The 22,555-nt window shown below is 43.8% G+C and overlaps 2 protein-coding genes across 9 annotated transcripts in view; one reads left to right on the forward strand and one right to left on the reverse strand.

Moving 5' to 3' along the window:
* The window catches only part of LOC1273213 (uncharacterized), a 63,762-nt gene extending 58,299 nt beyond the window's left edge, over positions 1-5,463 (forward strand). For all 6 annotated transcript variants that reach the window (XM_061642002.1, XM_061642003.1, XM_061642004.1 and 3 more), the window contains exons 3-4: positions 1,712-2,013; positions 2,093-5,463. In XM_061642002.1, coding sequence (XP_061497986.1) covers positions 1,712-2,013; positions 2,093-3,922 — 2,132 coding nt within the window. In that variant the 3' untranslated portion in view covers positions 3,923-5,463. The remainder of the gene's footprint in view (positions 1-1,711; positions 2,014-2,092) is intronic.
* The window catches only part of LOC4577185 (uncharacterized), a 142,645-nt gene that overhangs the window by 12,677 nt on the left and 107,413 nt on the right, over positions 1-22,555 (reverse strand). The window contains exon 6 of one of the 3 annotated variants that reach the window (XM_061642009.1): positions 5,557-6,210. The exons of the other annotated variants lie outside the window; for them this stretch is intronic. Coding sequence (XP_061497993.1) covers position 6,210 — 1 coding nt within the window. The 3' untranslated portion in view covers positions 5,557-6,209. Of the gene's footprint in view, positions 1-5,556; positions 6,211-22,555 lie in introns of those variants that run through there. 3 annotated transcript variants of the gene reach the window in all.

A 22,555-nucleotide genomic window follows, 5' to 3' on the forward strand; every position in this document is an offset into this window, starting at 1 on the left:
CTCTCAGCTACACACACACACACATTTTAAAGGGGGCACGAAGCACCCCGCCGACACTGACAATTAGCGCTCAATTCGCACACTTTTCGTGGCGGCAATCAGACGACCAGCCAAACAAGCCATCGGACGGTGACGGCAACTATTGGTGGATGCTTCCGCTAATAAAGCTTTGTAACGGCACCATTCCGGGGTGTAGCATTTGGTTAACAGCCTGGTAAAGAGACGTTATTATTTAGTAAGCAAATAAACGAAAAATGTGATCAAATTAGGCAAAAATAAAAGAGCAAAGTATCAAAGAGCATCAAACGTGTTACAAAAAGCACCATTTACACACAATTTGGCTTGCTCGAGTGGATTTGTGAAATTGTGACGGAAAATGCAACCCTGCTGTCACTTAGCAACCCATCGAAGGGAATGATCGTTTGGCCACGAATGATGTGTCATACAGTGAGACCTTCACCCTGTGGCTGTGTGCACCATTCATGCCAGAGACACTTCCGTTATCCGTTGTGGCATTTGTCGCGATGACCGCAAACGGTCGTCAATTGTTTGACTGTGGGTGTCGTGGGTGGACGGCGGTTTTTTTCACTGCTTTCTGCCGGAGCAACACATCGCAAAGCATTACCATCAAAATGGGACACTGCACCAGCATGCATCGATTGTATGGACATGTGTGTGTATGTGTGCATTTTAAAATGCCCAACCTGCAGATAATTTCGGCCGCTCCCACGGGTACACCGTACTACAGAGATCGCTTTTATTCTGTTCTGTGGTCGCTGTTGCATTCCCATTAACCTGCCGGAGCGCTTAAGGTTGGGCAGTGTGCAATTGCTGCTTGGAAGGTAAAGAGAATAACAGAGAACACGTTAAATGACATCCAGAGGAGAGTCTATAAAACATTCACCAAACATTAATGGCCCTTTATCAATCGGTACTTCCGCTGCGATGGTAGTAATTTTCCTTTATCTGGTTGTTTTCTTTTGCACCACAAACGGTTCACCGCCACCGAATGGGCCGTGGGTGCGTGCGCGAGTAAAAGGTTCCCCTCTTACTAGGCATGATATCGCTGCCGCAACCTAGACCCTGCAGGAAGGTTACTGCTTGCGCGTATTAGGGCACCCCGACAGCGCCCTCAACACAGAAGCCTTCAAAAACAATGGATGGAAAAGTACCGGCAGCATGATGATGATTTGTTTTGGTCGCCGACAATGATTTCCAATCATTTTGCTTTCGACAAACGACAAACGGCATGATCCGCTATTTACGTGCCCCACAATTGCATAAGCCGGGGTGACGCACCCTCGCGCCCGCCATTTGCCGCCCCTCGGACACAATGGCGTTGTCACGTTGTTCTTTAAGGCACGACGACGCCGATGGTTGCTTTTAAAATATTCCACAAATTTGGAAATGTCCAAGGTCCAAAGGCACACAAATCATACGCAACACCCACCCCCATACGGAGGGGTGGCTTCTGTCACCGGCTAACCTTTCTGTCCAGGGCGTGTTACGGCGTGATCACAATGCGCTCAATTGTTTCCTTCGCCCTCGCTAAAGCCAGACCTTTCGGGGTAGATTTTGGGGCATTTTTTTCAAGGTTCTAGCGGCTAGATTGTTGCTAGATTTTGAGATTGTAAATCATTGCACAAAACACACAGGCACCTTGTACTAATCAAATTGTTTCGTTCCATTCATCCCTCCCCATTTCCTGCAGGTGATGGATGTGTGGAGAAACCGCTCGCCACACTGTGGCGTAACTACACGCAGAACAGCAAACCGGACGTGATGATGAAGCTGTGCCTGTGCCCGTCCGGGCTGAAGGCGACCACCCGGCAGCACGGTCTGACCGAGTACTGGTCGCACCGGATCACCTACTGCAGCTCGCCAAAGAACTATCCGCGCGTGTTCTGCTGGATCTACCGGCACGAGGGCCGCAAGCTGAAGCACGAGTTCCGCTGCCACGCGGTCATCTGTTCCAAAGAATCCGTTGCGCTGGAGATTAGCACCATCCTGAAGGTAAGGGGACCGCAAACGGAAGCACCCGTCACGTTCCCAACACTAACACGTTTCTATGCGTTGCTCTTTTTTCCTTCAGGAAAACCTAGCCAAAGCCCTGCGAGAGTTTAAGCGCGACAAGCTGAACCGGCAGAACGCGCGCCTCAGCCTAGCGAACAGCGTGTACGACAATCCGAGCATGCCGCGCCGGAAGATCATGCTGAGTGTCGGCGCGAACAACTACCGACCCCCGCTCGAGCGCTCCAAGTCCGCCCCGAAGCTGATGGCCATCGAGGAGATGATCGGCGAGGAGGACGAGGAGGAGGAGGGAGAGGACGACGGGGCCCGCGCCCTGAAGGTGGGATCGTCCACGGCGGCTGGCAGCACGGCGCTGGAAGCCTGCTGCCGGGAGGATGCCCTGTTCCCCTCGACCACGCTCGGCCGGCGGCGCTGCCGGCGGGGCCACTCGATCAGACGGTCCCGGTTGCGGAACTCGTTCAAGACGCCCAAGGACGTGGAGGCGCGGGCACCGCGCAAGAACGAAAACATCGTGCACATCAGCCCGATGAACAAGTCGGTCGACTCCATCCTGGACACCATTAGCCAGGAGGAGGGTGAAGAAGAGGAGCAGGAGGAGGAGGAGCGAACGAACGATGGCGAGACGGCACCGGAGACGGGTGGCTCGCAGCCGCCGGAAGCGGCGGCCAAGCTGGGCAAAGCGTCCAAGCTGTCGCACCACTCCGACTCGTCCGAGGATGACTTCGAAGCGTTCATGGCGCACTACAACTACAACTCGAGCGAACCGCTCTCGACGGAACTGATCTCGTACTTCGACATGAAGCTTAACCCCACCGCCGTGTGCAGCATGCACGATCTGAGCCAGCACCATCACGGCAGCCTGCCGGTAACGCTCGAGGACACCCAGCGGCTAGCGCTCAGCCTGGACGATCTGGACCACTACTCGCTGCCGGCCGGGGTTGGCGAGGCGGACGACGCTGCGCTGGCCGGGCTGCGCACCCGCGAGCTGAAGGACCGCGAGGACGAGCTGGACCGGGACGAGGTGTTCTTCAACCAGGACGAGGTGCTGGAGATGCTGCGCACGGCGGCAGAGTCGGCCGCGTCCGCTTCCACCGCCCAGCGCCGGCTATCCGACGACCGGCTGCTGCGCCATTCCGGCTGCCTGCACGGGGAGGACGATACGGCCCCCCCGTCGCTGCTGTGCGTGACGAGCAAGCTGCAGGCGGCCAACGGTGGGGCGGCGCACCATCCCGACAGTGACGAGGGTTCCATATCGAGCGGGTGCGAAACGTCCAGCACGGTCACGACCAACACGGACGACTCCGGTGCAAGCGGCCCTGGCGGACGAACCGGTGCCGTGGCTGCCGCTGTCCTCGGCAAACCCGGCTCGGTGCTGGAGCGCGTGCGCAGCTTTGAACAGCTGGCCGAAAACCAGGTAATTCACGTGCCGCTCGGCGAACGCACCGGCCATCAAGGGCAGCCGGACACGGGCAGCTGTGCGGGCTCGCCGGAACTGATCTTCAAGCGCAGCATCACCTTCCCCGCGCCCGGCGTCAAGTCGAGCTTTCTGATGCCAATGACGACCGGTGGCAGTGCCGCGCAGCCGGCCGGACTGAGGACCGAACCCATCGATTCGCCGCTCGACTCGTTGAACGGGTCGCTCGTTGAGGCACCGGCACGAAGGGAGGAGGTGGTGGAGGAGAAAGCACACCACCACCCTCACCACCACCACCAACAACAACCGACCAAACCGAAGGTGCGCCAGATGCGCCTCAAGTCGACGGTGGCCGCCGTCAACACCGAGCTGATCAATCATCTGCAGGCGATCGATTCGGACTCGGAGTTTAGCGACGAGTCCGGGTACGTCGAGTTTCAGGACAATCAGCCGTCGATCAAATCGGTGACGGCTTGATGCCACGTGCCCCAACTGGACGATGTTTGCTAGTGCTGTGCGAGTAGAGCAGAAGAGTTTACAGCTTTTTTTTCTAAGGTTTACTGCAGCGGCAATCACTGTGAACTTTGTGTGTAGAACTTGACTTTGCTAGATTTGCAACCCCTCGTGAGGAGGAGTAGGAGGAGGAGGAGGAGTAGTATTTTTACAACCCAATACCTTCTTAGCTAGACATAGGTGGCTACCGTTAATGTTACTCCTACACTAATGTAATGCACTGAAGCAGCTGTACGATCCTCGCGCTTGAGGTCAACCAGAAAGCGTCCGTCGCTAATTAGTACATTGCAGTGAAAGGTTGAGTGGTTAGTTAGTTTCTTTCTTTCCTCGTTTTGTTAAGCCTTAAACTTTGCTACATTGTTGTGCAGTGTGACGAAGAAGCAGAGCTGTGTCCGATTGAGGACATAATAGGTGGGAGTGCAAATGTGCAAACGGGGAGAGGGTGTAGTACACTCCCCGCAGCTCATTTGCTTGCTGCTTTGTTGTTAAACATTTAGCTTTACACACAAGGGTTAGCCGATTAGCTTAGCCGTTAGTGCAGTTGCGAGTTGCGAACGTAACCGCGCCTGAGCGATTTGGTTTCCTTGGGTCCCAAATCGCCCGGTCAAAAGAACGGGACGATTCAATCAGATACCAAATAACTTATTTTATAATCAACAATAACACATAGCAAACATCTACAGAGAGCACAGGATTACGCTTAGTCCTTATGTGCGCAAAAATGCAACTCCAGGCTGACAATGCGGGTAGGTTTTCGTGCACTAATCGAATGCAGAGAAGCATCCAATGCCTAAATGATGATATTATCGATAATCGCACGCATCCCCAATTTATAAACGAGACCTGCGACGTTGCTAAGAACAGCATGGTGATCAACTCCTCCGAACATGAATCTAATCACTTCCCCCACCAGTTGAGGATTGTTGGGCCCATGTGCCGCCACGCGCTAGAAAAATCTAGTGTCTAGACAGCATCCACTGCTACGCACCATTGGTAGTAACCGCCCAGGTGGTGGTAGGTGGTGGTTACTACCACGGCACGGCTCTGAACATAATCTAAAACAGCGCATAATGGGGAACACTTGGGAACACTTACAACAGATAGTTAACCGCGGGAGCAAAGATAAGTAGCAGTAGTAGTGATAGCAGTAGCAGAGTAGTGATAGTAATATTGTACTAAAAATAGACATCTACATGTGAGGACGTCGATGTGACACGTGATGGACATTGTACAGGGTGAGCTTGTGCACACCGGGTGCTGCTAAATAGAAGCTGGAAAACCAAGACATTAGACTATATACAATTAAGCCAGTGGAATTGTTGTTTATCTTTCTCTCGCCTCCTCTCTGCTCCACTGCACGCTACGGGAGGGGAGGGGGTGTAATCATGGTTAAGGACCAGGGGCAGGGAAAGAGTATATTTATTGATAACCCGTCACGTTCGGAAATGTTATTCTTCCTTCGGATTTGTCACAAGTTTCTATGAAAAATAAAACTTTCAACTAAAGTGTGGTTACGCGTTGGTATATCATTGGACGAAAGAAAACAGTTGATAAACGATGGTAAAGGTAAGGCTGTATAAGCGATAATAGAAAATATGTTTGCATCAAAATAGCTTCAAATTTTATTGCATTCAGTTGAAATCATAGTCAAACTTATCCGAACTTTTTTTTTATTTTCCTTTTTATTAACCCGAGCACTAACTGCATACAGTAGAGCGTCGATTATCCGGGCAGCTCGGGACCGGACGGTTGCCGGTTGCCGGTCAAACGCATATTAAACATATGAAATTCACTCAGTTTTATTATTAATTCACCTAGAATCAATCGATTAATCGTTAGTCGAATATTATTTTAATCAATAACTGTAGGTTTAACAACTGTTCATGAACAGAAATGAATTTCGAAAATACCCCTAGGTACACTACAGAGCTGCACAAGAAACTGGTTTCCCAATTGATTATCGCTGCAAACTTTCGCCGTACGTATGAACAGCTGTCAGATTTATGCGCACGGTTAAGCCGCCCGCCGGTTAATCCGTCCCCGGATAATCGACGTTCTACTGTACTTGTAGTTGTTGGTACAGTCTTAGGCGGCGCTCTGGCGCCAATCGAACAAGATAAACAACCACCACTCTGTTCGAATGGACAGAGCGCCATTCGATGTCTTATAGAACTGTCATTATGCACTGCAATACGCCTATCATTCCATCTTGAGAAGCATGAAGCATTTTCATAATTTTAATGAATATACATCTACAGGGGGGAGATTCAAAAAATAGTTTACTAGTAATTCACATCAATAAAAATATAAAAATCATTCAAATTTCATATTGCAAAATGTAAACAAACGTCCATGCCAAAACACATACAGTGTATACAAATGCAGAGTGTACACGTAAATCATTGATAATCGACTATCGCAAGGATTTTACGACTGATACACGAAAGGGTGATGACGAATGCGGCCCTAGCTGCAGCCAGACGTTTGCGTTTGTCGCAAAAACTTCTGCGATTGTCGCAAAAACTTTTGCGATTGTCGCAAAAACTTTAGCGATTGTCGCAAAAACTTTTGCGATTGTCGCAAAAACTTCTGCGATTGTCGCAAAAAGTTCTGCGATTGTCGCAAAAAGTTCTGCGATTGTCGCAAAAACTTCTGCGATTGTCGCAAAAAGTTCAGCGATTGTCGCAAAAACTTCTGCGATTGTCGCAAAAACTTTTGGGATTGTCGCAAAAACTTCTGCGATTGTCGCAAAAACTTCTGCGATTGTCGCAAAAACTTCTGCGAATGTCGCAAAAACTTTTGCGATTGTCGCAAAAAGTTCCGCGATTGTCACAAAAAGTTCTGCGATTGTCGCAAAAACTTCTGCGATTGTCGCAAAAACGATAGTCGCAAAAACTTTTGCGATTTTCGCAAAAACTTTTGCGATTGTCGCAAAAACTTCTGCGATTGTCGCAAAAGCTTCTGCGATTGTCGCAAAAACTTCTGCGATTGTCGCAAAAACTTTTGCGATTGTCGCAAAAACTTCTGCGATTGTCGCAAAAAGTTCTGCGATTGTCGCAAAAAGTTCAGCGATTGTCACAAAAAGTTCAGCGATTGTCACAAAAAGTTCTGCGATTGTCGCAAAAACTTCTGCGATTGTCGCAAAAACTTTTGGGATTGTCGCAAAAACTTTTGCAATTGTCGCAAAAACTTCTGCGATTGTCGCAAAAGCTTCTGCGATTGTCGCAAAAACTTCTGCGATTGTCGCAAAAAGTTCTGCGATTCTCGCAAAAACTTTTGCGATTGTCGCAAAAACTTCTGCGACTTTTGCGATTGTCGCAAAAACTTCTGCGACTTTTGCGATTGTCGCAAAAACTTCTGCGACTTTTTCGATTGTCGCAAAAACTTTTGCGACTTTTGCGATTGTCGCAAAAACTTTTGCCATTGTCGAAAAAAGTTCTGCGACTTTTGCGATTGTCACAAAAAGTTCTGCAACTATTGCGATTGTCGCAAAAACTTCTGCGACTTTTACGATTGTCGCAAAAAATTTTGCGACTTTTGCGATTTTCGCAAAAACTTTTGCGACTTTTGCAATTGTCGCAAAAACTTCTGCAACTTTTGCGATTGTTGCAAAAACTTTTGCGACTTTTGCGATTTTCGCAAAAACTTTTGCGACTTTTGCGATTGTCGCAAAAACTTCTGCGACTTTTGCGATTGTCGCAAAAACTTCTGCGACTTTTGCGATTGTCGCAAAAACTTTTGCGACTTTTGCGTTTGTCGCAAAATTTTTTGCGACTTTTGCGATTGTCGCAAAAACTTCTGCGACTTTTGCGATTGTCGCAAAAACTTTTGCGACTTTTGCGATTGTCGCAAAAACTTCTGCGACTTTTGCGATTGTCGCAAAAACTTTTGCGACTTTTGCGATTGTCGCAAAAACTTTTGCGACTTTTGCAATTGTCGCAAAAACTTCTGCAACTTTTGCGATTGTCGCAAAAACTTTTGCGACTTTTGCGATTGTCGCAAAAACTTCTGCGACTTTTGCGATTGTCGCAAAAACTTTTGCGATTGTCGCAAAAACTTCTGCGACTTTTGCGATTGTCACAAAAAGTTCTGCAACTATTGCGATTGTCGCAAAAACTTCTATGACTTTTGCGATTGTCGCAAAAACTTTAGCGACTTTTGCGATTGTCGCAAAAACTTCTGCGACTTTTGCGATTGTCGCAAAAACTTCGGCGACTTTTGCGATTGTCGCAAAAACTTCTGCGACTTTTGCGATTGTTGCAAAAACTTTTGCGACTTTTGCGATTGTCGCAAAAACTTCTGCGACTTTTGCGATTGTCGCAAAAACTTCTGCGACTTTTGCGATTTTCACAAAAACTTTTGCGACTTTTGCGATTGTCGCAAAAACTTTTGCGATTGTCGCAAAAACTTTTTCGATTGTCGCAAAAACTTTTGCAATTGTCGCAAAAACTGCTGCGACTTTTGCGTTGGTCGCAAAATTTTTTGCGACTTTTGCGATTGTCGCAAAAACTTTTGCGACTTTTGCGATTGTCGCAAAAACTTCTGCGACTTTTGCGATTGTCGCAAAAACTTTTGCGACTTTTGCGATTGTCGCAAAAACTTTTAAGATTGTCGCAAAAACTTTTGCGACTTTTGCGACTTTTGCGACTTTTGCGATTGTCGCAAAAACTTTTGCGACTTTTGCGACTTTTGCGACTTTTGCGACTTTTGCGACTTTTGCGATTGTCGAAAAAACTTCTGCGACTTTTGCAACTTTTGCGTCTTTTGCGATTGTCGCAAAAACTTCTGCGACTTTTGCGATTGTCGCAACAACTTTTGTGACTTTTGCGACTTTTGCGATTGTCGCAAAAACTTTTGCGACTTTTGCGATTGTCGCAAAAACTTTTGCGACTTTTGCGATTGTCGCAAAAACTTTTGCGACTTTTGCGATTGTCGCAAAAACTTTTGCGACTTTTGCGACTTTTGCGACTTTTGCGATTGTCGCAAAAACTTCTGCGACTTTTGCGATTGTCGCAAAAACTTTTGCGACTTTTGCGATTGTCGCAAAAACTTTTGCGACTTTTGCGATTGTCGCAAAAACTTTTGCGACTTTTGCGATTGTCGCAAAAACTTTTGCGACTTTTGCGATTGTCGCAAAAACTTCTGCGACTTTTGCAATGGTCGCAAAAACTTCTGCGACTTTTGCGATTGTCGCAAAAACTTTTGCGACTTTTGCGATTGTCGCAAAAACTTCTGCGACTTTTGCGGTTGTCGCAAAAACTTTTGCGACTTTTGCGATTGTCGCAAAAACTTTTGCGACTTTTGCGTTGGTCGCAAAATTTTTTGCGACTTTTGCGATTGTCGCAAAAACTTTTGCGACTTTTGCGATTGTCGCAAAAACTTCTGCGACTTTTGCGATTGTCGCAGAAACTTCTGCGACTTTTGCGATTGTCGCAAAAACTTTTGCGATTGTCGCAAAAACTTCTGCGACTTTTGCGATTGTCGCAAAAACTTCTGCGACTTTTGCGATTGTCGCAAAAACTTTTGCGACTTTTGCGATTGTTGCAAAAACTTTTGCGACTTTTGCGATTGTCGCAAAAACTTCTGCGACTTTTGCGATTGTCGCAAAAACTTTTGCGACTTTTGCGATTGTCGCAAAAACTTTTGCGACTTTTGCGATTGTCGCAAAAACTTCTGCGACTTTTGCAATGGTCGCAAAAACTTCTGCGACTTTTGCGATTGTCGCAAAAACTTTTGCGATTGTCGCAAAAACTTTTGCGACTTTTGCGACTTTTGCGATTGTCGCAAAAACTTTTGCGACTTTTGCGATTGTCGCAAAAACTTCTGCGACTTTTGCGATTGTCGCAAAAACTTTTGCGACTTTTGCGATTGTCGCAAAAACTTTTGCGACTTTTGCGATTGTCGCAAAAACTTTTGCGACTTTTGCGACTTTTGCGATTGTCGCAAAAACTTTTGCGACTTTTGCGATTGTCGCAAAAACTTCTGCGACTTTTGCAACTTTTGCGACTTTTGCGATTGTCGCAAAAACTTCTGCGACTTTTGCGATTGTCGCAAAAACTTTTGCGACTTTTGCGATTGTCGCAAAAACTTCTGCGACTTTTGCGATTGTCGCAAAAACTTCTGCGACTTTTGCAATGGTCGCAAAAACTTCTGCGACTTTTGCGATTGTCGCAAAAACTTTTGCGATTGTCGCAAAAACTTTTGCGACTTTTGCGACTTTTGCGATTGTCGCAAAAACTTTTGCGACTTTTACGATTGTCGCAAAAACTTCTGCGACTTTTGCGATTGTCGCAAAAACTTTTGCGACTTTTGCGATTGTCGCAAAAACTTTTGCGACTTTTGCGATTGTCGCAAAAACTTATGCGACTTTTGCGACTTTTGCGATTGTCGCAAAAACTTTTGCGACTTTTGCGATTGTCGCAAAAACTTCTGCGACTTTTGCGATTGTCGCAAAAACTTTTGCGACTTTTGCGATTGTCGCAAAAACTTTTCCGATTGTCGCAAAAACTTTTGCGACTTTTGCGACTTTTGCGATTGTCGCAAAAACTTTTGCGACTTTTGCGATTGTCGCAAAAACTTTTGCGACTTCTGCGACTTTTGCGATTGTCGCAAAAACTTTTGCGACTTTTGCGATTGTCGCAAAAACTTTTAAGATTGTCGCAAAAACTTTTGCGACTTTTGCGATTGTCGCAAAAACTTTTGCGACTTTTGCAACTTTTGCGATTGTCGCAAAAACTTTTGCGACTTCTGCGACTTTTGCGATTGTCGCAAAAACTTTTGCGACTTTTGCGATTGTCGCAAAAACTTTTGCGACTTTTGCGATTGTCGCAACAACTTTTAAGATTGTCGCAAAAACTTTTGCGACTTTTGCGATTGTCGCAAAAACTTTTGCGAATTTTGCGATTGTCGCAAAAACTTTTGCGACTTTTGCGATTGTCGCAAAAACTTCTGCGACTTTTGCGATTGTCGCAAAAACTTTTGTGACTTTTGCGACTTTTGCGATTGTCGCAAAAACTTTTGCGACTTTTGCGATTGTCGCAAAAACTTCTGCGACTTTTGCGATTGTCGCAAAAACTTTTGCGACTTTTGCGACTTTTGCGACTTTTGCGATTGTCGCAAAAACTTCTGCGACTTTTGCGATTGTCGCAAAAACTTTTGCGATTGTCGCAAAAACTTTTGCGATTGTCGCAAAAACTTTTGCGACTTTTGCGACTTTTGCGATTGTCGCAAAAACTTTTGCGACTTTTGCGATTGTCGCAAAAACTTCTGCGACTTTTCCAACTTTTGCGTCTTTTGCGATTGTCGCAAAAACTTTTGCGACTTTTGCGATTGTCGCAAAAACTTCTGCGACTTTTGCGATTGTCGCAAAAACTTTTTGCGACTTTTGCGATTGTCGCAAAAACTTTTGCGACTTTTGCGACTTTTGCGATTGTCGCAAAAACTTTTGCGACTTTTGCGATTGTCGCAAAAACTTCTGCGACTTTTGCGATTGTCGAAAAAACTTTTGCGACTTTTGCGATTGTCGCAAAAACTTTTGCGACTTTTGCGATTGTCGCAAAAACTTCTGCGACTTTTGCGATTGTCGCAAAAACTTTTGCGATTGTCGCAAAAACTTTTGCGACTTTTGCGACTTTTGCGATTGTCGCAAAAACTTTTGCGACTTTTGCGATTGTCGCAAAAACTTCTGCGACTTTTGCGATTGTCGCAAAAACTTTTGCGACTTTTGCGATTGTCGCAAAAACTTTTGCGACTTTTGCGATTGTCGCAAAAACTTTTGCGACTTTTGCGACTTTTGCGATTGTCGCAAAAACTTTTGCGACTTTTGCGATTGTCGCAAAAACTTCTGCGACTTTTGCGATTGTCGCAAAAACTTTTGCGACTTTTGCGATTGTCGCAAAAACTTTTCCGATTGTCGCAAAAACTTTTGCGACTTTTGCGACTTTTGCGATTGTCGCAAAAACTTTTGCGACTTTTGCGATTGTCGCAAAAACTTCTGCGACTTTTGCGATTGTCGCAAAAACTTCTGCGACTTTTGCGATTGTCGCAAAAACTTTTGCGACTTTTGCGACTTTTGCGACTTTTGCGATTGTCGCAAAAACTTTTGCGACTTTTGCGATTGTCGCAAAAACTTCTGCGACTTTTGCGATTGTCACAAAAACTTTTGCGATTGTCGCTAAAACTTTTGCGACTTTTGCGACTTTTGCGATTGTCGCAAAAACTTCTGCGACTTTTGCGATTGTCGCAAAAACTTTTGCGACTTTTGCGACTTTTGCGATTGTCGCAAAAACTTTTGCGACGTTTGCGATTGTCGCAAAAACTTTTGTGACTTTTGCGACTTTTGCGATTGTCGCAAAAACTTTTGCGACTTTTGCGATTGTCGCAAAAACTTTTGCGACTTCTGCGACTTTTGCGATTGTCGCAAAAACTTTTGCGACTTTTGCGATTGTCGCAAAAACTTTGTAGATTGTCGCAAAAACTTTTGCGACTTTTGCGATTGTCGCAAAAACTTTTGCGACTTTTGCAACTTTTGCGATTGTCGCAAAAACTTTTGCGACTTCTGCGACTTTTGCGATTGTCGCAAAAACTTTTGCGACTTTTGCGATTGTCGCAAAAACTTTTGCGACTTTTGCGATTGTCGCAACAACTTTTAAGATTGTCGCAAAAACTTTTGCGACTTTTGCGATTGTCGCAAAAACTTTTGCGAATTTTGCGATTGTCGCAAAAACTTTTGCGACTTTTGCGATTGTCGCAAAAACTTCTGCGACTTTTGCGATTGTCGCAAAAACTTTTGTGACTTTTGCGACTTTTGCGATTGTCGCAAAAACTTTTGCGACTTTTGCGACTTTTGCGATTGTCGCAAAAACTTTTGCGACTTTTGCGATTGTCGCAAAAACTTTTGCGACTTTTGCGATTGTCGCAAAAACTTTTGCGACTTTTGCGATTGTCGCAAAAACTTTTGCGACTTTTGCGATTGTCGCAAAAACTTTTGCGACTTTTGCGATTGTCGCAAAAACTTCTGCGACTTTTGCGATTGTCGCAAAAACTTTTGTGACTTTTGCGACTTTTGCGATTGTCGCAAAAACTTTTGCGACTTTTGCGATTGTCGCAAAAACTTTTGCGACTTTTGCGATTGTCGCAAAAACTTCTGCGACTTTTGCGATTGTCGCATAAACTTTTGTGACTTTTGCGACTTTTGCGATTGTCGCAAAAACTTTTGCGACTTTTGCGATTGTCGCAAAAACTTCTGCGACTTTTGCGATTGTCGCAAAAACTTTTGCGACTTTTGCGACTTTTGCGATTGTCTCAAAAACTTTTGTGACTTTTGCGACTTTTGCGACTTTTGCGATTGTCGCAAAAACTTCTGCGACTTTTGCGATTGTCGCAAAAACTTTTGCGACTTTTGCGATTGTCGCAAAAACTTTTGCGACTTTTGCGATTGTCGCAAAAACTTTTGCGACTTTTGCGACTTTTGCGATTGTCGCAAAAACTTTTGCGACTTTTGCGATTGTCGCAAAAACTTCTGCGACTTTTGCGATTGTCGCAAAAACTTTTGCGACTTTTGCGATTGTCGCAAAAACTTTTCCGATTGTCGCAAAAACTTTTGCGACTTTTGCGACTTTTGCGATTGTCGCAAAAACTTTTGCGACTTTTGCGATTGTCGCAAAAACTTCTGCGACTTTTGCGATTGTCGCAAAAACTTCTGCGACTTTTGCGATTGTCGCAAAAACTTTTGCGACTTTTGCGACTTTTGCGACTTTTGCGATTGTCGCAAAAACTTTTGCGACTTTTGCGATTGTCGCAAAAACTTCTGCGACTTTTGCGATTGTCACAAAAACTTTTGCGATTGTCGCTAAAACTTTTGCGACTTTTGCGACTTTTGCGATTGTCGCAAAAACTTCTGCGACTTTTGCGATTGTCGCAAAAACTTTTGCGACTTTTGCGACTTTTGCGATTGTCGCAAAAACTTTTGCGACGTTTGCGATTGTCGCAAAAACTTTTGTGACTTTTGCGACTTTTGCGATTGTCGCAAAAACTTTTGCGACTTTTGCGATTGTCGCAAAAACTTCTGCGACTTCTGCGACTTTTGCGATTGTCGCAAAAACTTTTGCGACTTTTGCGATTGTCGCAAAAACTTTGTAGATTGTCGCAAAAACTTTTGCGACTTTTGCGATTGTCGCAAAAACTTTTGCGACTTTTGCAACTTTTGCGATTGTCGCAAAAACTTTTGCGACTTCTGCGACTTTTGCGATTGTCGCAAAAACTTTTGCGACTTTTGCGATTGTCGCAAAAACTTTTGCGACTTTTGCGATTGTCGCAACAACTTTTAAGATTGTCGCAAAAACTTTTGCGACTTTTGCGATTGTCGCAAAAACTTTTGCGAATTTTGCGATTGTCGCAAAAACTTTTGCGACTTTTGCGATTGTCGCAAAAACTTCTGCGACTTTTGCGATTGTCGCAAAAACTTTTGTGACTTTTGCGACTTTTGCGATTGTCGCAAAAACTTTTGCGACTTTTGCGACTTTTGCGATTGTCGCAAAAACTTTTGCGACTTTTGCGATTGTCGCAAAAACTTTTGCGACTTTTGCGATTGTCGCAAAAACTTTTGCGACTTTTGCGATTGTCGCAAAAACTTTTGCGACTTTTGCGATTGTCGCAAAAACTTTTGCGACTTTTGCGATTGTCGCAAAAACTTCTGCGACTTTTGCGATTGTCGCAAAAACTTTTGTGACTTTTGCGACTTTTGCGATTGTCGCAAAAACTTTTGCGACTTTTGCGACTTTTGCGATTGTCGCAAAAACTTTTGCGACTTTTGCGATTGTCGCAAAAACTTCTGCGACTTTTGCGATTGTCGCATAAACTTTTGTGACTTTTGCGACTTTTGCGATTGTCGCAAAAACTTTTGCGACTTTTGCGATTGTCGCAAAAACTTCTGCGACTTTTGCGATTGTCGCAAAAACTTTTGCGACTTTTGCGACTTTTGCGACTTTTACGACTTTTGCGATTGTCTCAAAAACTTTTGTGACTTTTGCGACTTTTGCGACTTTTGCGATTGTCGCAAAAACTTCTGCGACTTTTGCGATTGTCGCAAAAACTTTTGCGATTGTCGCAAAAACTTTTGCGACTTTTGCGACTTTTGCGATTGTCGCAAAAACTTTTGCGACTTTTGCGATTGTCGCAAAAACTTCTGCGACTTTTGCGATTGTCGCAAAAACTTTTGCGACTTTTGCGACTTTTGCGACTTTTGCGACTTTTGCGATTGTCTCAAAAACTTTTGTGACTTTTGCGACTTTTGCGACTTTTGCGATTGTCGCAAAAAATTTTGCGACTTTTGCGATTGTCGCAAAAACTTTTGCGATTGTCGCAAAAACTTTTGCGACTTTTGCGACTTTTGCGATTGTCGCAAAAACTTTTGCGACTTTTGCGATTGTCGCAAAAACTTTTGCGACTTTTGCGACTTTTGCGATTGTCGCAAAAACTTTTGCGACTTTTGCGATTGTCGCAAAAACTTTTGCGACTTTTGCGACTTTTGCGATTGTCGCAAAAACTTTTGCGACTTTTGCGATTGTCGCAAAAACTTTTGCGACTTTTGCGACTTTTGCGATTTTCGCAAAATTTTTTGCGACTTTTGCGATTGTCGCAAAAACTTTTGCGACTTTTGCGATTGTCGCAAAAACTTTTGCGACTTTTGCGACTTTTGCGACTTTTGCGATTGTCGCAAAAACTTTTGCGACTTTTGCGATTGTCGCAAAAACTTTTGCGACTTTTGCGATTGTCGCAAAAACTTTTGCGACTTTTGCGACTTTTGCGATTGTCGCAAAAACTTTTGCGACTTTTGCGATTGTCGCAAAAACTTTTGCGACTTTTGCGACTTTTGCGATTGTCGCAAAAACTTTTGCGATTGTCGCAAAAACTTCTGCGACTTTTGCGATTGTCGCAAAAACTTCTGCGACTTTTGCGATTGTCGCAAAAACTTTTGCGACTTTTGCGATTGTCGCAATAACTTCTGCGACTTTTGCGATTGTCGCAAAAACTTTTGCGACTTTTGCGATTGTCGCAAAAACTTTTGCGACTGTCGCAAAAACTTCTGCGACTTTTGCGATTGTCGCAAAAACTTCTGCGACTTTTGCGATTGTCGCAAAAACTTTTGCGACTTTTGCGATTGTCGCAAAAACTTTTGCGACTTTTGCGATTGTCGCAAAAACTTTTGCGATTGTCGCAAAAACTTCTGCGACTTTTGCGATTGTCGCTAAAACTTTTGCGACTTTTGCGACTTTTGCGACTTTTGCGATTGTCGCAAAAACTTCTGCGACTTTTGCGATTGTCGCAAAAACTTTTGCGACTTTTGCGATTGTCGCAAAAACTTTTGCGACTTTTGCGACTTTTGCGATTGTCGCAAAAACTTTTGCGACTTTTGCGATTGTCGCAAAAACTTCTGCGACTTTTGCGATTGTCGCAAAAACTTCTGCGACTTTTGCGATTGTCGCAAAAACTTTTGCGACTTTTGCGACTTTTGCGACTTTTGCGATTGTCGCAAAAACTTTTGCGACTTTTGCGATTGTCGCAAAAACTTCTGCGACTTTTGCGATTGTCGCAAAAACTTTTGCGATTGTCGCTAAAACTTTTGCGACTTTTGCGACTTTTGCGATTGTCGCAAAAACTTCTGCGACTTTTGCGATTGTCGCAAAAACTTTTGCGATTGTCGCAAAAACTTTTGCGACTTTTGCGACTTTTGCGATTGTCGCAAAAACTTTTGCGACGTTTGCGATTGTCGCAAAAACTTTTGTGACTTTTGCGACTTTTGCGATTGTCGCAAAAACTTTTGCGACTTTTGCGATTGTCGCAAAAACTTTTGCGACTTCTGCGACTTTTGCGATTGTCGCAAAAACTTTTGCGACTTTTGCGATTGTCGCAAAAACTTTTAAGATTGTCGCAAAAACTTCTGCGACTTTTGCGATTGTCGCAAAAACTTTTGTGACTTTTGCGACTTTTGCGATTGTCGCAAAAACTTTTGCGACTTTTGCGACTTTTGCGATTGTCGCAAAAACTTTTGCGACTTTTGCGATTGTCGCAAAAACTTTTGCGACTTTTGCGATTGTCGCAAAAACTTTTGCGACTTTTGCGATTGTCGCAAAAACTTTTGCGACTTTTGCGATTGTCGCAAAAACTTTTGCGACTTTTGCGATTGTCGCAAAAACTTCTGCGACTTTTGCGATTGTCGCAAAAACTTTTGTGACTTTTGCGACTTTTGCGATTGTCGCAAAAACTTTTGCGACTTTTGCGACTTTTGCGATTGTCGCAAAAACTTTTGCGACTTTTGCGATTGTCGCAAAAACTTCTGCGACTTTTGCGATTGTCGCAAAAACTTTTGTGACTTTTGCGACTTTTGCGATTGTCGCAAAAACTTTTGCGACTTTTGCGATTGTCGCAAAAACTTTTGCGACTTTTGCGATTGTCGCAAAAACTTTTGCGACTTTTGCGACTTTTGCGACTTTTGCGACTTTTGCGATTGTCTCAAAAACTTTTGTGACTTTTGCGACTTTTGCGACTTTTGCGATTGTCGCAAAAACTTTTGCGACTTTTGCGATTGTCGCAAAAACTTTTGCGATTGTCGCAAAAACTTTTGCGACTTTTGCGACTTTTGCGATTGTCGCAAAAACTTTTGCGACTTTTGCGATTGTCGCAAAAACTTTTGCGACTTTTGCGACTTTTGCGATTGTCGCAAAAACTTTTGCGACTTTTGCGATTGTCGCAAAAACTTTTGCGACTTTTGCGACTTTTGCGATTGTCGCAAAAACTTTTGCGACTTTTGCGATTGTCGCAAAAACTTTTGCGACTTTTGCGACTTTTGCGATTGTCGCAAAAACTTTTGCGACTTTTGCGATTGTCGCAAAAACTTTTGCGACTTTTTCGACTGTTGCGACTTTTGCGACTTTTGCGACTTTTGCGACTTTTGCGACTTTTGCAACTTTTGCGACTTTTGCGACTTTTGCGATTGTCGCAAAAACTTTTGCGACTTTTGCGATTGTCGCAAAAACTTTTGCGACTTTTGCGACTGTTGCGACTTTTGCAACTTTTGCGACTTTTGCGACTTTTGCGACTTTTGCGATTGTCGCAAAAACTTTTGCGACTTTTGCGATTGTCGCAAAAACTTCTGCGACTTTTGCGATTGTCGCAAAAACTTTTGTGACTTTTGCGACTTTTGCGATTGTCGCAAAAACTTTTGCGACTTTTGCGATTGTCGCAAAAACTTCTGCGACTTTTGCGATTGTCGCAAAAACTTCTGCGACTTTTGCGATTGTCGCAAAAACTTTTGCGACTTTTGCGACTTTTGCGACTTTTGCGACTTTTGCGATTGTCTCAAAAACTTTTGTGACTTTTGCGACTTTTGCGACTTTTGCGATTGTCGCAAAAACTTCTGCGACTTTTGCGATTGTCGCAAAAACTTTTGCGATTGTCGCAAAAACTTTTGCGACTTTTGCGACTTTTGCGATTGTCGCAAAAACTTTTGCGACTTTTGCGATTGTCGCAAAAACTTCTGCGACTTTTGCGATTGTCTCAAAAACTTTTGTGACTTTTGCGACTTTTGCGATTGTCGCAAAAACTTTTGCGACTTTTGCGATTGTCGCAAAAACTTTTGCGACTTTTGCGACTTTTGCGATTGTCGCAAAAACTTTTGCGACTTTTGCGATTGTCGCAAAAACTTTTGCGACTTTTGCGATTGTCGCAAAAACTTTTGCGACTTTTGCGACTTTTGCGATTGTCGCAAAACCTTTTGCGACTTTTGCGATTGTCGCAAAAACTTTTGCGACTTTTGCGACTTTTGCGATTTTCGCAAAATTTTTTGCGACTTTTGCGATTGTCGCAAAAACTTTTGCGACTTTTGCGATTGTCGCAAAAACTTTTGCGACTTTTGCGATATTTGCGACTTTTGCGATTGTCGCAAAAACTTTTGCGACTTTTGCGACTTTTGCGACTTTTGCGACTTTTGCGATTGTCGCAAAAACTTCTGCGACTTTTGCGATTGTCGCAAAAACTTTTGCGACTTTTGCGATTGTCGCATAAACTTTTGCGACTTTTGCGACTTTTGCGACTTTTGCGACTTTTGCGACTTTTGCGACTTTTGCGATTGTCGCAAAAACTTTTGCGACTTTTGCGACTTTTGCGATTGTCGCAAAAACTTTTGCGACTTTTGCGATTGTCGCAAAAACTTTTGCGACTGTTGCGACTGTTGCGACTTTTGCGACTTTTGCGACTTTTGCGACTTTAGCGACTTTTGCGATTGTCGCAAAAACTTTTGCGACTTTTGCGACTTTTGCGACTTTTGCGACTTTTGCGATTGTCGCAAAAACTTTTGCGACTTTTGCGACTTTTGCGACTTTTGCGATTGTCGCAAAAACTTCTGCGACTTTTGCGATTGTCGCAAAAACTTTTGCGACTTTTGCGATTGTCGCAAAAACTTTTGTGACTTTTGCGACTTTTGCGATTGTCGCAAAAACTTTTGCGACTTTTGCGATTGTCGCAAAGACTTTTGCGACTTTTGCGATTGTCGCAAAAACTTTTGCGACTTTTGCGACTTTTGCGATTGTCGCAAAAACTTTTGCGACTTTTGCGATTGTCGCAAAAACTTCTGCGACTTTTGCGATTGTCGCAAAAACTTTTGCGACTTTTGCGATTGTCGCAAAAACTTCTGCGACTTTTGCGATTGTCGCAAAAACTTTTGCGACTTTTGCGACTTTTGCGATTGTCGCAAAAACTTTTGCGACTTTTGCGATTGTCGCAAAAACTTTTGCGACTTTTGCGATTGTCGCAAAAACTTCTGCGACTTTTGCGATTGTCGCAAAAACTTTTGTGACTTTTGCGACTTTTGCGACTTTTGCGACTTTTGCGATTGTCTCAAAAACTTTTGTGACTTTTGCGACTTTTGCGACTTTTGCGATTGTCGCAAAAACTTTTGCGACTTTTGCGATTGTCGCAAAAACTTTTGCGATTGTCGCAAAAACTTTTGCGACTTTTGCGACTTTTGCGATTGTCGCAAAAACTTTTGCGACTTTTGCGATTGTCGCAAAAACTTTTGCGACTTTTGCGACTTTTGCGATTGTCGCAAAAACTTTTGCGACTTTTGCGATTGTCGCAAAAACTTTTGCGACTTTTGCGACTTTTGCGATTGTCGCAAAAACTTTTGCGACTTTTGCGATTGTCGCAAAAACTTTTGCGACTTTTGCGACTTTTGCGATTGTCGCAAAAACTTTTGCGACTTTTGCGATTGTCGCAAAAACTTTTGCGACTTTTTCGACTGTTGCGACTTTTGCGACTTTTGCGACTTTTGCGACTTTTGCGACTTTTGCAACTTTTGCGACTTTTGCGACTTTTGCGATTGTCGCAAAAACTTTTGCGACTTTTGCGATTGTCGCAAAAACTTTTGCGACTTTTGCGACTGTTGCGACTTTTGCAACTTTTGCGACTTTTGCGACTTTTGCGACTTTTGCGATTGTCGCAAAAACTTTTGCGACTTTTGCGATTGTCGCAAAAACTTCTGCGACTTTTGCGATTGTCGCAAAAACTTTTGTGACTTTTGCGACTTTTGCGATTGTCGCAAAAACTTTTGCGACTTTTGCGATTGTCGCAAAAACTTCTGCGACTTTTGCGATTGTCGCAAAAACTTCTGCGACTTTTGCGATTGTCGCAAAAACTTTTGCGACTTTTGCGACTTTTGCGACTTTTGCGACTTTTGCGATTGTCTCAAAAACTTTTGTGACTTTTGCGACTTTTGCGACTTTTGCGATTGTCGCAAAAACTTCTGCGACTTTTGCGATTGTCGCAAAAACTTTTGCGATTGTCGCAAAAACTTTTGCGACTTTTGCGACTTTTGCGATTGTCGCAAAAACTTTTGCGACTTTTGCGATTGTCGCAAAAACTTCTGCGACTTTTGCGATTGTCTCAAAAACTTTTGTGACTTTTGCGACTTTTGCGATTGTCGCAAAAACTTTTGCGACTTTTGCGATTGTCGCAAAAACTTTTGCGACTTTTGCGACTTTTGCGATTGTCGCAAAAACTTTTGCGACTTTTGCGATTGTCGCAAAAACTTTTGCGACTTTTGCGATTGTCGCAAAAACTTTTGCGACTTTTGCGACTTTTGCGATTGTCGCAAAACCTTTTGCGACTTTTGCGATTGTCGCAAAAACTTTTGCGACTTTTGCGACTTTTGCGATTTTCGCAAAATTTTTTGCGACTTTTGCGATTGTCGCAAAAACTTTTGCGACTTTTGCGATTGTCGCAAAAACTTTTGCGACTTTTGCGATATTTGCGACTTTTGCGATTGTCGCAAAAACTTTTGCGACTTTTGCGACTTTTGCGACTTTTGCGACTTTTGCGATTGTCGCAAAAACTTCTGCGACTTTTGCGATTGTCGCAAAAACTTTTGCGACTTTTGCGATTGTCGCATAAACTTTTGCGACTTTTGCGACTTTTGCGACTTTTGCGACTTTTGCGACTTTTGCGACTTTTGCGATTGTCGCAAAAACTTTTGCGACTTTTGCGACTTTTGCGATTGTCGCAAAAACTTTTGCGACTTTTGCGATTGTCGCAAAAACTTTTGCGACTGTTGCGACTGTTGCGACTTTTGCGACTTTTGCGACTTTTGCGACTTTAGCGACTTTTGCGATTGTCGCAAAAACTTTTGCGACTTTTGCGACTTTTGCGACTTTTGCGACTTTTGCGATTGTCGCAAAAACTTTTGCGACTTTTGCGACTTTTGCGGCTTTTGCGATTGTCGCAAAAACTTCTGCGACTTTTGCGATTGTCGCAAAAACTTTTGCGACTTTTGCGATTGTCGCAAAAACTTTTGTGACTTTTGCGACTTTTGCGATTGTCGCAAAAACTTTTGCGACTTTTGCGATTGTCGCAAAAACTTTTGCGACTTTTGCGATTGTCGCAAAAACTTTTGCGACTTTTGCGACTTTTGCGATTGTCGCAAAAACTTTTGCGACTTTTGCGATTGTCGCAAAAACTTCTGCGACTTTTGCGATTGTCGCAAAAACTTTTGCGACTTTTGCGATTGTCGCAAAAACTTCTGCGACTTTTGCGATTGTCGCAAAAACTTTTGCGACTTTTGCGACTTTTGCGATTGTCGCAAAAACTTTTGCGACTTTTGCGATTGTCGCAAAAACTTTTGCGACTTTTGCGATTGTCGCAAAAACTTCTGCGACTTTTGCGATTGTCGCAAAAACTTTTGTGACTTTTGCGACTTTTGCGATTGTCGCAAAAACTTTTGCGACTTTTGCGATTGTCGCAAAAACTTTTGCGACTTTTACGACTTTTGCGATTGTCGCAAAAACTTTTGCGACTTTTGCGATTGTCGCAAAAACTTTTGCGATTGTCGCAAAAACTTTTGCGACTTTTGCGACTTTTGCGATTGTCGCAAAAACTTTTGCGACTTTTGCGATTGTCGCAAAAACTTTTGCGACTTTTGCGATTGTCGCAAAAACTTTTGCGACTTTTGCGATTGTCGCAAAAACTTTTGTGACTTTTGCGACTTTTGCGACTTTTGCGATTGTCGCAAAAACTTCTGCGACTTTTGCGATTGTCGCAAAAACTTTT

The sequence above is a fragment of the Anopheles gambiae genome, chromosome 2 (genome assembly GCF_943734735.2).
Source record: "Anopheles gambiae chromosome 2, idAnoGambNW_F1_1, whole genome shotgun sequence".
Classification (NCBI taxonomy): Eukaryota; Metazoa; Arthropoda; class Insecta; order Diptera; family Culicidae; genus Anopheles; species Anopheles gambiae.